The 14514-nt window shown below is 66.8% G+C and overlaps 3 protein-coding genes across 5 annotated transcripts; 1 reads left to right on the top strand and 2 right to left on the bottom strand.

The window, feature by feature from the left end:
* Positions 1 to 628: 628 nt before the first annotated feature.
* On the bottom strand, positions 629 to 4798 carry AS3MT (arsenite methyltransferase). Its single transcript, XM_075423646.1, has 11 exons — positions 4741 to 4798; positions 4384 to 4424; positions 3903 to 4030; positions 3644 to 3794; positions 3434 to 3570; positions 3061 to 3130; positions 2741 to 2822; positions 2523 to 2654; positions 2258 to 2400; positions 1717 to 1851; positions 629 to 831 (listed from the first exon to the last, which is right to left on the bottom strand). Coding segments are annotated over exons 1-11 (1209 nt in total). The 5' UTR covers positions 4742 to 4798; the 3' UTR covers positions 629 to 642.
* A 1252-nt stretch (positions 4799 to 6050) lies between these two features.
* BORCS7 (BLOC-1 related complex subunit 7) lies at positions 6051 to 8773 on the bottom strand. 2 transcript variants are annotated; one of them, XM_075423643.1, is made up of 5 exons: positions 8478 to 8650; positions 7862 to 7924; positions 7325 to 7368; positions 6869 to 6889; positions 6051 to 6435 (listed from the first exon to the last, which is right to left on the bottom strand). In XM_075423643.1, the coding sequence occupies exons 1-5, from the start codon at positions 8616 to 8618 to the stop codon at positions 6384 to 6386; spliced, it is 321 nt and encodes a 106-aa protein (XP_075279758.1). In that variant the 5' UTR covers positions 8619 to 8650; the 3' UTR covers positions 6051 to 6383. The 2 variants fall into 2 exon arrangements, with proteins under 2 accessions (XP_075279758.1, XP_075279760.1); XM_075423645.1 differs by lacking the exon at positions 7862 to 7924 and having other exon boundaries at positions 8478 to 8773.
* A 273-nt stretch (positions 8774 to 9046) lies between these two features.
* CYP17A1 (cytochrome P450 family 17 subfamily A member 1) lies at positions 9047 to 13560 on the top strand. 2 transcript variants are annotated; one of them, XM_075423642.1, is made up of 8 exons: positions 9047 to 9793; positions 10297 to 10435; positions 10970 to 11199; positions 11408 to 11494; positions 11613 to 11738; positions 12682 to 12851; positions 12922 to 13025; positions 13271 to 13560. In XM_075423642.1, exons 1-8 carry the CDS (start codon positions 9461 to 9463, stop codon positions 13537 to 13539), a joined length of 1458 nt encoding a protein of 485 aa, XP_075279757.1. In that variant the 5' UTR covers positions 9047 to 9460; the 3' UTR covers positions 13540 to 13560. The 2 variants fall into 2 exon arrangements, with proteins under 2 accessions (XP_075279757.1, XP_075279756.1); XM_075423641.1 differs by having other exon boundaries at positions 9049 to 9793; positions 11613 to 11822.
* The last annotated feature ends 954 nt before the right edge of the window (positions 13561 to 14514 follow it).

Here is a 14514-nt window from a genome sequence, read left to right as displayed (position 1 = left end):
ACGGGGACATCCCTCTGCGCCGGGATGAGCTCTGCACGGCAAAGCAGCCCCGGCCGAGCCCCGGGGGGTGACCGGTCGGTCCCTCTCGCCCGCGCCCCCGGGGAGATGCTCGTTTGCCGCTGCCAGCTTGCACGGAATTTGCCTGCTGGATGCTCACGGTTCCCTGCGTGCGGAGGGTTGGCACGGGGAGATCGAAAGAAGGAAAAAAGCATCTGGGCTGCGTACTGCTGCGTCTTTTGCTTCTCGGAGGCGTTCGCACCCGGGCTGCGGGCTCCCAAAACCTCAGGCTGGAGCTCGGGCACAGGGCAGCACACCGCAGGGTCAGGGCCCCGCTCTGCCAAGGTGCCTTCTGCCAACGTCTCCGCCTGCTCCGTGGGCTCAACACCGGCGCGCAGCCGCTGGCAAACCCACACCAGACCTGCCGCCCCACGCGCGGGGACCCCCGACCCCCCATCCCGCAGAGACCACCCCCGCCTGCGTGTCCGAGCCAAGCAGCCACTGCCACCCCCGCAGCGAGGGGACCCACGGGGACGGCTGCCCGTCCTCACCGCAGCCGCGCACACCCAGCCCCGACAGCGACGCACAGCACCCCACGGGCCCCGCGGTCCCGGCCACCAGCACGCAGCCCTTGGGCTCAGCCGTTTATTCACTCTCCAGTGGAAGCCACACGCCGCTGGGGCCACATCCCCCAGCCCCACTGGCATCCGCCGGCGCAGGGGCATCGCTCGCCGCTCGGCAGCACCCCGGGGGACCACAGGTACCACCGGGATGGCAGGCAGCACCCAGGGCCGCCAGCCGCTCCAGCAGCTGGAAGGGATCGCGGATCTTCTCCTGGAAGACAGAGCACAACCCGGGGCAGGATCGGGCCAGAGGGAAGCCAGAGGTACCTCAGGAAAGCGGCATCTCCCCTGACCCGCTCCCTGCCCAAGCAGACCCTCCATGGCTAACGTGGGGGCAGCCCCCAGGCCACTCGAGCCGCTTTTCCCTGCCACGAGGAGGAAGCCAAGAGCTTCTCTGGGACTTTGGCTCTGCTTTTATCTGAGAAATGCCTGCTGCTAGGACAGGGACCCAAGAACATCTCCCCCTCCCCAAGTACAAGGCTGCGTTTCAGGGACATGCAGCTGCAGGGCGTTATCTCCCTCATGTACTGAGGATGCCCACTTCCCGGCATCTCCTGGCCCATCTGCAAGCTGGAAGGACCACCGAGGGGAGGAGGAGAGAGGCTTCCAGCAGATAGAAGTGCTTTGCGCTGCCGGGGTCAGGGCTGGGAGCCAGGGACAAGCTCACATCAGCTGCTGGGAGGTGCTGGGAGAGAGGCGGGGAGGAAGGAGCCACGAGGACGAGCCTTCACCTCCCTGAGGCAGGCTCTGCCCAGCCATCTCCTGGACGAAGGATGTCTCCCCTTGGGAGACAGTAAGCAGGTCCAGCTGTCAGCCCCTGCAGCCCCGTGGACACAATTGTTGGGGGGTGCAAGGGGCTCTGATGCCTGGTGGTTAGGGCAGACCCCTCCTTAGGAGGGCTCCAACCCACATTGGGGTGCAGTGGCCCACACTCAGGCACCAGGCACCACCCTCAGTGCCCCATGGGCTCCTGCCTGGCCCAGAAGGACTCTCGGCGGCGTGCCACAGCCCCTCTGCTACCCCAGGGCAACTCTGATGGCACGGGACACCCATGACCCCATCCCTGAAGCCAGCTGTGGAGCTGCCTGCTACCAACCTTCACCCCCTTGCGACAGCAGCCCTGCGGTGCGGCAGCATTGCCCCCACCAGCTCGGATCAGGAACTCCTCTGCAAACCTAGATCTCTGCAAGATTGCGGCCATCTCAGCATCCACATCCACCACCTCTCCTTCCTGGGGACAGAATGATGGTCACAGGGCTGGGGTCCAGGATACACGGCCGAGGGGACCCACACACCCAGTCAGAGGATGGGTGGGGGACAAAAGCAGGGGCATAGCCCGACCCAAAACTTTGAGAAAGCACCATAATGACCAAGCAGCTGGCTCCAAGCCCCCTTGTGAGGCCACCACAGACTTCCTGCTCCCACCTCCACCCCAATGCAATGCACAGGTCTGGCTCCCTTTCCTGTCCCTGTTTGCAGCTCCCCTGGTTTAAACAGCCCCCCTGCTCCCATCCCCCCCCCCTACCAAAGGGTACCCCCAGAATCACAGAGGAAGCAGCGCTGCTTGGTCAGCTCTGCCCCATCCCCAGCCCTACAGACCAGGACTGCTCGGCATCCAGGGGAGCCCCACGCCGCACCTTGAAGGTGAAGTTGGCGTCAAACACCAGCTCTCGCTCATGCCCCACAATGCCGCCGTTGTAGACGACCTGTCCCGGGCCGGCCCGGCTGCTACCCGGCACCTTGAACAGGCGGAAAGTCGCAGACACGAAGCGGCAGTCGCCTGCGAGGGAGAGGTTGGTGGGCTGGGCACCTAGCACCCGGGCTGGAAACCAGCAGAGCCTGGGATTCCAGCACAGCTCCCCGTGGCTGCCCCAAGCCGATGCTCCCTGGTCGGACCCTCACCGATGATGCTCTCCAGCTCCTTGTTGCCAACGGTGATGGGGGTGGCGGTGACCAGGCATGGGGGGCTGAACCCCACCTCCTCGGCAATGCTGTACAGGTCTCTCCAGTACAGGGCTCCCGCCAGGCACTCCGCTGGCATGAGACCACGGACATGGGTGATGGAGGCAAAGGTCCGGTCCCCCCACCCCATGCCACCCCCATCCCGGAGCCCTACGCACCCCACAGCACCCTGTGCTTCCGGACGGTCTCGCTCAGGCGCCGGCTGGCATAGACGTCGCTGAAGTACATCTCTCCCCCGGGCTGGAAGGCAGTGAGGAGTGAAAGGAGACCCCAAGAAGCAATGGGACAAAAGGGCAGGGAGAACCCAGCACCCCCAAGTGCTACCCTGCTCCGGGACCCTCTGCAGAGGTGCCCTCCCCTGGCCCTGTCCCACGTCCCCACCCTGATGGACCCCATTTGCTGCATCCCAGTGGCACCCCAACAGCAGGCCACCCCAACCCCGCTCCGCTCCCGCCACAGGCGCTGGCCCTGGTGTTACCTTCAGCACGCGATAGGCCTCCTGCAGCACAGCCTTCTTGTCCGGGGCAAGGTTGACCACACAGTTGGAGCTGGGGATGAGGAGACCGAGGCTCATTTTCACCCTCTTGCATGCTCAGTATCACTGGCTGCTGCACATCCATCAGATGTTGCACATCTCATCACTTCATGCAGGGTTTGGAGATGCCGATTTGACCACGAAAAGGGCAGTTTCTATATTCCCAGCCTCTAGCCTAGACTCTGCCTCGGGATTTTCTCTTTCCTAGCGTGTACTCCTGAAGCGAGCAGACCTGGTGGGACGTGGACCCGAACCCCAGCCCACGGCCCCTGGTGGCAGCAGGACCGGGGGTGGCAGTGCCCTGCATGGTACCTACATGACAATATCGTAGCTCTCGTCGGCCAGCCCGGCGTCACCCAGCTTCTCCATGTATCCCTGAAGGAACTCCACATTTGGCTTTCGGTAGCCAAACTTGTCCATGTGGTAGGCAATGTGCTTCTTCGCCACCTCCACCTGGGAGGAAGCAGGGAATGGTAGCGGGGGGATGCTGAGGGGACGAGGGGAAGCCCCCCGCTCCACGCCGTACCTGGCCCTCGGTCATGTCTATCCCGGTGACGTGGCCCTGCTCCCCAACCAGCTGGCTCAGCACGAAGCAGTCTCTGCCACTGCCGCTGCCCAGGTCCAGAACGCGGCACGCTGCCAGGCGCTCGGGGATGGCCGGACCGCAGCCGTAGTACCTGGGGGGCCACGGCTGAGCCGGGCGCAGGTGCCCCCCGCGGCAGGGGGTTCTGGGGGGCTGCGGCCCACGGCACGGCAGACAGCAGAGGGGAGACCCCGGCGGTTACCTGGCCACCACCTCCTCGTGGACGCGCCCCAGAGCATCTCTCACCGCCTGGGGAAGGGGCCTGGCCGGGGTGACGCAGGCGTTGGTCTTCAGGTCCCCCGACTTCTGCAGCTCCTTGCCGTAGTAATGCTGCGGCGGGAGGGACCGGGGCGGCCGGGCTGCGGGGAGCTGCGCCCCGGCAGCTCCAAAAAGCCATCCATGCCCACGCTCGGCTCGCCCGGGCCCTGGGTGCCCTCCAGCACCGGAGCTCTCGCTCGCACCCAGCTACACGTCAGGCTGGGCAGAGAGCCCTTTGCCCCCGCCCTCCCCGCTCCCCGCGGCGCCTGCCCGGCCCCGCAGGCCGCAGCCACCACTGCCCCGACCGACAGGGTCGCGGGGGCCGAGGGCAGGGAAACGCGGGGCTGCTCGGCCCCCCCGGGGAGCCCCGAGCCGTGTGTCCGCTCCCCCCCCCGCAGCTCCCCCCCGCTCCCCGCGCCCCGCACCTGCACCTCCCGGTGGGTCTGCCCGGCGCCGGCGGCTGCCACTGCAACGGGAACGCGGGGCCGGGGCCCGACGCTGCGGCGATGGGCACCGCGCCGGCCCCCAACACCCCCCCCCCCCCCGCTTCTCCCGCGCACAGGAGCGCTTTTTGCACCACCCCCCCCCGGCAGCACCCAGGGAGACCCCGAACCCGCAGCCCAGCGGGAGCCTCACAACACCCCCTCCCCCCAAACCACAGCCCCAGCTGCCCCGCAGAGACGAGCCCCCAGGAACCCACCCCGCACCCCCCCGCCCCGCAGAGAGCCCTCGGCCCAGGGGGACCCGCAGCACCCCGCAGCACAGCCCCAGGGCTCTCTTACTGCCTCCGGCTGCGGGGCCTCGGCCGGACCCTGCCCTGCCCGCGCTCCGCCCCGGCTCCCCGCACCGCCCCGGCGCCGGCCCCGCCGCATCCCCGCCCCGCAGGGCCCCGGGCTCGGCTCCCGCTGCCCCCCCCCAGCTCTGCACCCCCATGGCTCAGCCCTGTCGCTGCGGGCCCCAAGCACAGGGAGACCCCGGTTTTCGGGCCGCAGGGCTGCTCGGATGGGACGAGCCCCCCGCAGCAATGACCCCCCGTGTCGGCACAGCCGCTCCCGAGCCGAAGCAGGACGGGGTCAGCGGGGCGCAGAGAGCCATCGCCCCAAAGTCTGCCCCCCGCACAGGCAGCGCCAGCAGCAGCATCCAGCACCAACTCCGCTGCAGGTTGGCGGCGTTCGGAGCAGCTTTTATTCCCAGCGAGTCGCAGCTTTTCCAGCCACTCGGGGGAAACCCTCACCCCCACAGTGCATCTGCCAAGCCGGGGATCAGGCAAAAAACGCCCGCCGTGGTCCCCGGGCTAACGGTGGTCCCTTCCCGGGGACACGGGAGCTGTGGTGCCGGCGGGTGAAGCCCAAGCAGGCACTGGCACCAGAGCGGACGGCACAACCCAGCCCAGGAGCAGGCTCGGCAGCGCGGGAGCCAAACCCCAGCAGCGCTGCAGGAGGAAGGCGGCAGGCCGAGCCGATGCCCACGCTCAGCCTGCCTTCCCATATCGGCTGGTGAAAGGCACACTTGGGCAAACAAGCGCTTCCCGTGCGCTCCAAGTGCTCCAGATAAGCGAGTTGCTGAGAACAAGAGGCAGTATTTATAGCCTGGGCCTGATGTCGCTCCCGGGGTGCGGACAGGAGCCCGGTCGCTAGCCCTCCGACACGAAGCGCGGCAGAACTGAGCACAGCAGCTCGTGATCCTGGCCGGGCCTCTGGACACCTTCCCGACCAGACACGGATGCACACCACAGCCAAAGCTGCTCCATCCAGCCCAGAAGGGGAACGCAGTTGAAGGCCAAAGGCAGCGCAGATGGCCTGGCAAGGGGATGACGTTCCAAACTCTGGCAGAGTGGAAAAGGAGATAACCCCCGAGCAGGACCCTGGCCAAACTGCGTCCAGCTGGAGCAGCGACAGCGGTCTGTGCCCAGACTCCCGCCCTTAGAAACTTGGACCCGGGACTGGCACCAAAGCCTGCGCCAAAGCCCCTCTCCCACCCACCCAGGCACTCGCAGCTCCCGCTGCTCGGCATCCCCTACACACACGGCGCTCGGTGCCACCCAGCACAGCCCCGCGTCAAACTGCAGGCGCCTGTACGTCACAGCCACGGCTCGATTTTATGCATCTCTTGCCAGGGGCGCTGACGCGGGCTGAGCTCCTCGCGCTACACGGGAAGGAAGCGGACACGGGAATTGTTGGGGGGAATAAAGTTTCGGGTAAGTTTGTTTCAGTCAGGCGCTGGCAAGCAGGCGAGCATCTGGAGCAGAGACGAGGATGGAGGCATGTGAGAGGGGCCCACGCGTCCGGACACACACACTCTGCACACCCTGGCCGACGTCCAGCACCACCCAGACACAGCTCTGAACCCTGGGGTCTGGAGGGGGGAAAGGACGCTTTGAAGCCCTCAGGGCCAGTCAAGATGTCCTTGTGCCTTCAGCCACGCTTCATTTCAGCAAGTGACTCAGCTGGTCCTGTAGGTTCGACGACTGCTCGACGCTGGGGACCAAGCAAGGAGAGGTTGGCGGTGAGATCTGCTGCCCAGACTGGGGACCAGAGCGGCTCCAGCGCTGACAATGCAGCGAAGAGAAACCCCGGGGCTCCCCAGCCCACCTCTGCGGCCCCACAGGGCACCCCTCATTTTGTGAGCCCACAAGCAGACAGCTCCGCTCTACGCCCCCCTCACCTCCCATCACAACCAGCCTCACAGGCCTGGTCACGTTAATGAAACGAAGTTTTGGTAGAAATCACCCCTTCACTCAAACTCCCACCTCTTCACGGTACCGAAACCCTACCCCGCTGGGCCAGCAGCTGCTACGCAGGCAGCTGCAAAAACCTTTTCGCTCTGTTTTCCCCCCACCCTACTCCCTTCCCATCAACGCCCACACGTGTTCCCCAGATCCTCCTGGCATTCCTTCAGCTAAGTACTCACTTCTTCTGAATTGCTTCTTGCCTGGATGAGAAAAGGAGACAAGAGCATCAGAAACCCAAAATCTCGGCAACAGGGTTAGTCTTATGTTGAAGAAAATGGATTCGATCGAGGGCTCAGGAGGCCAAAACCCCGGTGTATTTCTAGATGAAGCCCTGAGAGGACAGCAGTGGCACTGGCTTCTCCCTGTAGCCCTCGATGCATCACACACTCTCGCGGGATACACAGTCCATGGTACACAGGAGGCAACAACCTCAGCTCCCACCCCAGAACAGCCGGAGCTGCACCAGTGGAGCTGGAGAGGGCTGGAAGACCCCAGCTCCAGGGTGTGCTCAGCTTTGAGGAGCCAGGCAAGAGGGACTGGTCTGAGCGGGCTTCACGCAAGGTCTTTAAGTAGAACGGGCAGGGATGGAGGGACCCACCCAGCTCCCCAGAGACAGTGTGGTGCCCGCCACTTACTGGTACTGCAGGTGAGTGGTTATTATGGCCATTTTCCTTAAGCTCTGTGGAGAATGAGACAAAGAATGAACGTCGGATGGAAGCAGTTCAGCAGGATCACAGGGCAAGCTGTCCCAATGCCCCGGGGAGTTCCTCCAGCACGGCCATCACTGTACCTCTGCGCTGCCTCCACCACACCCCCACCAGTATCTGCCAGCAGCGGGATGCTCCCCCCTTCCTTCCCAACGACAGGCGCCGACACCGAGTGCTTTGCTTCGGCAGGGAGGTTGGACTAGATGACCCACAGAGGTCCCTTCCAACCCCGAACATTCTGTGATTCTGTGACCCACGGTCCCTCAAGCTCTCCCACAGAGGTGGCCCTGGGAGCACACATGGGTTTGAAGAAGCGCTGAACTATGGCGGCCACCAGCCCTGCTGCCTGAACTCATGTATTTCTCCCCAGGGCTCCAGTGACGTGTCTGCCTCTCTGCCCTCACAACCCCCCTCTCCTCCCGGCCGCCAGAAACACCGCTGCTCCAGCGGACCAGCTCCGCTTACGTCTTCTGAGTGCAGGATGGCGTCTTCTTGCATCACCATGTTTCTGGCGGCCTGGCCCAGGAGCTAGCAGACAAAACGCGTGGGTCAGGCGGGAGCTCCGCGCCTCCCCAGACGCCCACGACGGCCGCTCAGCAGGCCCGACAGCCCGGGGGGCCCGGGAGGCCTGCAGGGAGCCCCACCGTGCAGTGCCCACCCTGGGAGCACGCAGGCCTGGGGAGGGACCCAGGCGCCGCTCCAGTCTGCCACACCGGGGGGATGTCACGGGGCAGCCCCCGCCCCACGCCACCTCCCCAGGAACCCCGCGGCGATGCCCCGCCGGCCCAGCCACCCCCGCAGCCCCAGGGGTGCCCCCGAAAGACTACAGCTCCCAGCATGCCCCGCGCCCGACTACAACTCCCAGCATGCCCCGCGCCGCCAGGCCGCCCCCGCCGCCGCCGCTCAGCACCCGGCGGGGCTGGGCCGGGCCGCAGCTGCCCGCCCGCTCCGCCCCCGACAGGCGCTGTCCCGGGGGGCGGCCGAGCCGAGCGGGGCCGGGCCTGACCGCCCGCCGTGCCCCGCCCCGCCCCGCCGCACGCCGGGGCCTGTGGTCGGCCGCCCGTCGGCGCCCGCCGCTCACCTCGGCGCTGCGGGAGCCCTTCAGCACCTGCTTGGTGAGGGCGATCACGTCGGTGCCGCAGCTCGTCACCTTATCGGTCAGCAGCCCCTTCACCGAGTGCCCGAAGCGCGCCTGGGCGTCCGCCGCGCCCCCCGCCGCCATCTTACACTGCCCACGCCCCTCCGCGCCCCGCTACGGCGAGCGCCGGGGGCCAGAAGAGTCGGGAAGGCGGAGGGCTCGCGGCGGAGGGGCTGCCTCTGCCCCGGGCCGGCCGTCCCCGGGCTCTGGTTCCCCCGTGGCCGCCGCCGGGACACCCCAGACTCGGGCATCGCCTCGGGCACACGCACCCCGGGGCTGCCCAGTGCTGCCCTGCACTACCCAGTGCTGACCGGGGCTTCTCAGCGCTGACCGCTGCTTGGCCAGCGCTGCCCAGTGCTCACCAGTGCTGATCAGGACTGCCCAGCGCTGCCCACTGCTGCCCAGCGCTGCCCAGGGCTGACGATCAGGGCTGCCCAGGGCTTTTCAGCATTCCCAGTGCCGCCCAGTGCCCGCCCAGCACTGCCCAGGGCTTCTCGGCGCTCCCCAGCGCTGCCCAGTGGTCCCAGCCCCGTACTGCCCATCCCCTTCCGGGCACATCAAGGGTCTCCCAGGCCGAGGACAGACCCCAATGCCCCCCCGCTCCCCAGCCGTTCTCACGGCGCCCGGGGAGACCCCGAGGGCTCAGCGGCCCCCGCACCCCCCGCCTGCCACAGGGCCCTGGGGACGGAGCCCCGAGGAGACGGATTCGGCTCCGGGCGTCCCCTGGCCCGCAGCCCGCGGCCGTGGCCCCGCTGCCCTCGCCCCCCGCCGGGTGCCCAGCTGCGGAGCTGGCCGAGGGCCCAGCGCCCGGTTCCCCCCTCCCCGTCCCCCCGAGAAGCTGCGAGCCCGCCCCGGGGTCAAGGCGACGACCCCGCAGCCGCTATAAAGCACCCTCGCGCCAGCCATCCCCACCAGCCGTCCCCGCCATGCTGCTGCCGGGCGTCCTGCTGCTGGCCCTGGCCCTGCTCTGCGCCTGGGGGCTGGCGCGACGGCGAGCCGCCCCGGGGACAACGGGGACCGCAGCGGGGACGGGTGCGGGGCGCCCGCGGAGCCTGCCGGCCCTGCCGGTGGTGGGGAGCCTGCTGCAGCTGGCCGGGCACCCCCAGCTCCACCTGCGGCTCTGGCGTCTGCAGGGCCGCTACGGCAGCCTCTACGGTCTCTGGATGGGCTCCCACTACGTGGTGGTGGTGAACAGCCACCGGCACGCCAGGGAGGTGCTGCTGAAGAAGGGGAAGGCGTTCGCCGGACGGCCGCGCACCGTGAGTTTGTGGCGGGTTTTTGGGGGGGGCTCGCCCCCCTCCCCTGCACTGGGGCATGGGGTGGCCTGGGGGATGCTCCCGAGAAAGGCGCCGGCACCCGGCAGGGTCTGGCTCCGCTCCCCGTCCTGCCTGCAGCGAGGCGATGGTAGGGGCAGCCCCCCTCTGCCCGGTTCCCCGGGGCGAATCCTGCCGTCCTCCATCCAGAGGATGCCCAGGGCATGGGGACGTGGGTTCAGGTACCGCTCCCTGCACCCACTCGGTTTCCCGGGCACCCCATCCCCTGACCCGGGGTTCTGTCCCCAAACCTCTCTGTTGATCCTCAGTGGGGGAAAGCAAAGCTCATGGCCCGGGCTTTGCCCCCCAGCACCAACCCTCAGCCCCCCAGACCACCACTAGGATGAGACCAGGCGATCATCCACCCCCCCAGCATCACCCCTCACCGACACACGGCCCCCGTAGGGCTGCCCTGCGGTGGGGTGACCCTGGGGCTGCCTGTCCCACAGGTGACCACAGACCTGCTGTCTCGGGGGGGCAAGGACATCGCCTTTGCCAGCTACGGGCCCCTCTGGAAGTTCCAGCGCAAGCTGGTGCACGCCGCCCTCTCCATGTTCGGGGAGGGCTCGCTCACCCTCGAGAGGATCAGTAAGTGCCCTCCACCACCCCTCGGGCTCACTCCTGCCTCTGTCTCCCTCCCACACTTGATCCGGGCCGGGCTCTTCTTTCCTCCGTGCCGTGATCCCCTGGGAACCACGGGGAGCCTCGCTGGCTCAGCCCAGACCACGGCATCCCCCCGGCTTGCCTAGCAGGGGCTCTGTTCTGTCCTTCTCCTTCCATCCCCAGCACTTCCCCGATGCCTCTCCCCACGCATTTTCCACCTGGAGCTTTGGCTCTCCTCACTCACAGCCGGGTAAACTGAGGCACGGAGCCAGCTCCTGCTCCCCCGGGCTCCTCGCTCCAGCCAGGAGGAGCATTGAGCCGCGCACCGAGACTTCCCTGCACGTCTCCGTCCCCTCCGCCCCTCCCCAGCACCCAGCATCGTCCCTTCTGCCCATCCCAGCCCTTTGTGCTGGGGGGTGCTCTCTGCAGGCTGCACACCCTGGATGAGTGGGGGACCCCCCTCCTTCCACCCCCTCAGCCCCACCATCACCCCTTGCCTGCCTCTCCCCTCCACCCCAGTCTGCCGGGAGGCTGCGTCCCTGTGCGAGACGCTCAGCGCTGCGCAGGACACGGCCCTGGACATGGCCCCCGAGCTCACACGGGCCGTCACCAACGTGGTCTGCTCCCTCTGCTTCAACTCCTCGTACCGGCGCGGGGACCCTGAGTTCGAGGCCATGCTGGAGTACAGCCAGGGTATCGTGGACACTGTGGCCAAGGAGAGCTTGGTGGACATCTTCCCCTGGCTCCAGGTGAGCAGGGACGTGGGGGCTGCCCATTCCTCTCACCTCAGAAGGAGCTGCAGGAGGGGGCTACCTGAGTCCCCTGGGGTTAGGAGGGTCCCTGCCCCAGTGTCCCACAGGAGCCAGCGCCCTGGTGGGCACGGAGCGACTGCCTGGCGGCCTGCAGAGGCTGGGCTGAGCTGGAGCCCCTGGCTGTAACAGGGCTTTTCTCTCCCAGATCTTCCCCAACAAGGACCTGGCCCTGCTGAAGAGATGCCTCAAGGTCCGGGACCAGCTGCTCCAGCAGAAGTTCACCGAACACAAGGTGCTAATGGGACCAGGACAGGGAGGTGCTCGGGAGATGCTCCAGAGCTGTGGGTGCTGGAGCTGGGGCAGAGGGGACAGTGCCCGGGACAGCCCCGCTCACACGTGTCCCCTGGTAGGAAGCCTTCTGCGGGGACACAGTGAGGGACCTCATGGACGCCCTCCTGCAAGTGAGGCTCCGTGCCGAGAAGAGCAGCCCCCCGGCACCAGGGCTGGAGCTGACTGACGACCACCTCCTCATGACGGTGGGGGACATCTTCGGGGCTGGGGTGGAGACCACCACTACTGTGCTCAAATGGGCTGTGCTCTACCTGCTCCACTACCCCGAGGTAGGGTCTGCGCCCCTCCAGCACCAGCTATGTTGCAGGGAGATTTGGGGAAGACAGGTGCCAAGAATCACAGAATGTTCGGGGTTGGAAGGGACCGCTGTGGGTCATCTAGTCCAACCTCCCTGCCAAAACAGGGTTGCCTAGAGCAGGCCGCACAGGACCTCATCCAGGTGGGTTTTGAGTATCTCCAGAGAAGGAGAATCTACAACCTCTCTGGGCAGCCTGTTCCAGTGCTCCATCACCCTCAGAGGGAAGAAGTTCTTCCTCATGTTCCGACGGAACTTCCTCTGCTTCAGTTTGTGCCTTTTGCCCCTCGTCCTGTCACTGGGCACCACTGAAAAGAGCTTGGCCCCGTCCTCCTGACACCCACCCTTGAGATATTTATAGGCATTTGTAAGGTCCGCTTGCAGCCTTTTCTTCAAGCTGACAAGCCCAGCTCCCTCAGCCCTTCTTCATAGGAGAGATGCTCCAGTCCCCTCATCATCCTCATAGCCCTCTGCTGGACTCTCTCCAGTAGCTCCTCATCTTTCTTGAAGTGGGGAGCCCAGAACTGGACACAGTACTGCAGATGGGGCCTCACTAGGGCAGAGTAGAGGGGGAGGAGAACCTCCTTTGACCTGCTGGCCACATTCCTCTTGATGCACCCCAGGATACCACTGGCCTTCTTAAGAAGGCTTCGCAAGAGAGACACCAGGCTTTGTGGACAAGCAGGATCAGGCTGTAAGCATTTTACTTCTGCCCTGCACAATCTGCCAGGACATGCTGGTGACGCTGGGTGTAACCCGCTGCCATGGGGATCCCCCACGCACAGGCCACCCCCCTCCCTGGGCTCCCACCCCAGCCCTTGCTCCCCTCCCAGGTCCAGAGGAAGATCCAGGAGGAGATGGACCAGAAAATCGGCCTGGCGCGTCACCCTCAGCTCAGCGACCGCCCGCTGCTGCCCTACCTGGAGGCCACCATCAGCGAAGTGCTGCGCATCCGCCCCGTGTCCCCCCTGCTCATCCCGCACGTGTCCCTTGCCGACACCAGGTGAGACCCCCGGGGCGCAGCCGGGACGCCGTGGGAGGGAGCGGCCGTCTCACTCTGCATCTGCTTGCAGCATCGGGGAATACTCCATCCCCAAGGGCGCCAGGGTCGTCATCAACCTCTGGTCCGTGCACCACGACGAGGAGGAGTGGGACAAGCCCGAGGAGTTCAACCCTGGTGGGTCGGGGGCTCCCCGTCCTCCCGGCGGGCAGGGGACGGTGGGGTGGGTGCAGCAGGAGAGGTTGAGCCTGGGGGATCCTTGGTGGTGGGAGGTCGGGTCCCATTGCCCCCCCAGCCAGGGCATCCGCACCATCCCTGCTCTTGCAGCTCCCGGGAGGGACGCGCAGGTGACGAACGCGGGCAGGTCAGAGGCGGAAGGGACCGATCCCTGCTGATGCCAGCGGTGCCCCGTCCCCTCGCAGGCCGCTTCCTGGATGAGCGGGGCCAGCACATCCACTCGCCCTCGCCCAGCTACCTGCCCTTCGGCGCCGGGATCCGCGTCTGCCTGGGCGAAGTCCTGGCCAAGATGGAGCTCTTCCTCTTCCTGGCCTGGGTGCTGCAGAGGTTCACGCTCGAGTGCCCCCAGGGCCAGCCCCTGCCCTCACTGGAGGGCAAGTTCGGCGTCGTGCTGCAGGTGCAGAAGTTTCGGGTGAAGGCCCGGCTGCGGGACGCCTGGCGAGCGGCATCGTGATGGGGACGAGCCCTGGGTCTGGGGCAGGGGTGGGGTGGGGTGGGTCGGGACCGCAGAGGCGATGCCCTGCCCGCCCCGTGCGTGCGGAGTTGTCTGGATAAAGCTGTTCCCAACGCAGCGCGGCTCTGGCTATTTTCTGGGCAGGGGGAGGCGGGAGGGTGCCTGAGATGTTCGGGTGGGTGACGCTGGCTGGCCCCCGCCGCCATTTCCCCGCTGGGAACCAGGGGAATGAACACGATGTAGTCTGGGAGCTGAGCCCGCCATGGGGCAGCGAGAGCTCCCCCAGCCCTGCCTTCCCCTGCCCCGTCCCAGGACAGCGTGGCCGTGCCAGTGGGACCCCTGCCCGCGGGACCCCCGCCCGCTCCTTGGGGGGGAAAGAGAAGGAAACAGCTTGGAGGTTCCCACAGTTTTGGCTCCCACCTGGCTTCCCCTCCCCCAGTACGCCGGCATCTGCAGGCGTACGCACACTGGTGCCTGCACACGCGGTGCCATGCGCACACGGAAGCACCGGGATGCCTTTACGCCTGCCGGCACACACATACGTCTGCACACACATCTGTGCTTCTATGCACGCACATGTACACGCGCGCCTGCGCGTCCGCAGCCCCCTTCAGACGGGACCCGAGCGCCATGTGGGGCCACAGGGCCCTCAGACCCCGTCCTGCGAGCGAGCTGCTGTGGGGAGGCACGGGCAGCCCCCGCTCTGGGTCCCGTTGCTCAGAGACATGCAGGGACCCCTCAGAGGCACCCAGACCGCCCCAGCCCACTGTGTGGGCACCACAGAGCCGGGGGCTGCTGACACGCGTCGTGTGGCACTGCGGCGTCTCCCGCCCACCCGGTGCCCCGAGCACCGATGCCCACGGCCTGGCTGGATGACGGCCGTCACTTCGAGCAGCGTAACCTTCCCCTAACGAGAGGGGCTGTGTTTGCTTTTGCCGAAAACCACCGTGCCGCAGAGGGCAGTGTGCAATTGGG

The sequence above is a fragment of the Opisthocomus hoazin genome, chromosome 6 (assembly GCF_030867145.1).
Source record: "Opisthocomus hoazin isolate bOpiHoa1 chromosome 6, bOpiHoa1.hap1, whole genome shotgun sequence".
NCBI lineage: Eukaryota > Metazoa > Chordata > Aves > Opisthocomiformes > Opisthocomidae > Opisthocomus > Opisthocomus hoazin.
This window is presented reverse-complemented; position numbering and strand designations above follow the sequence as displayed.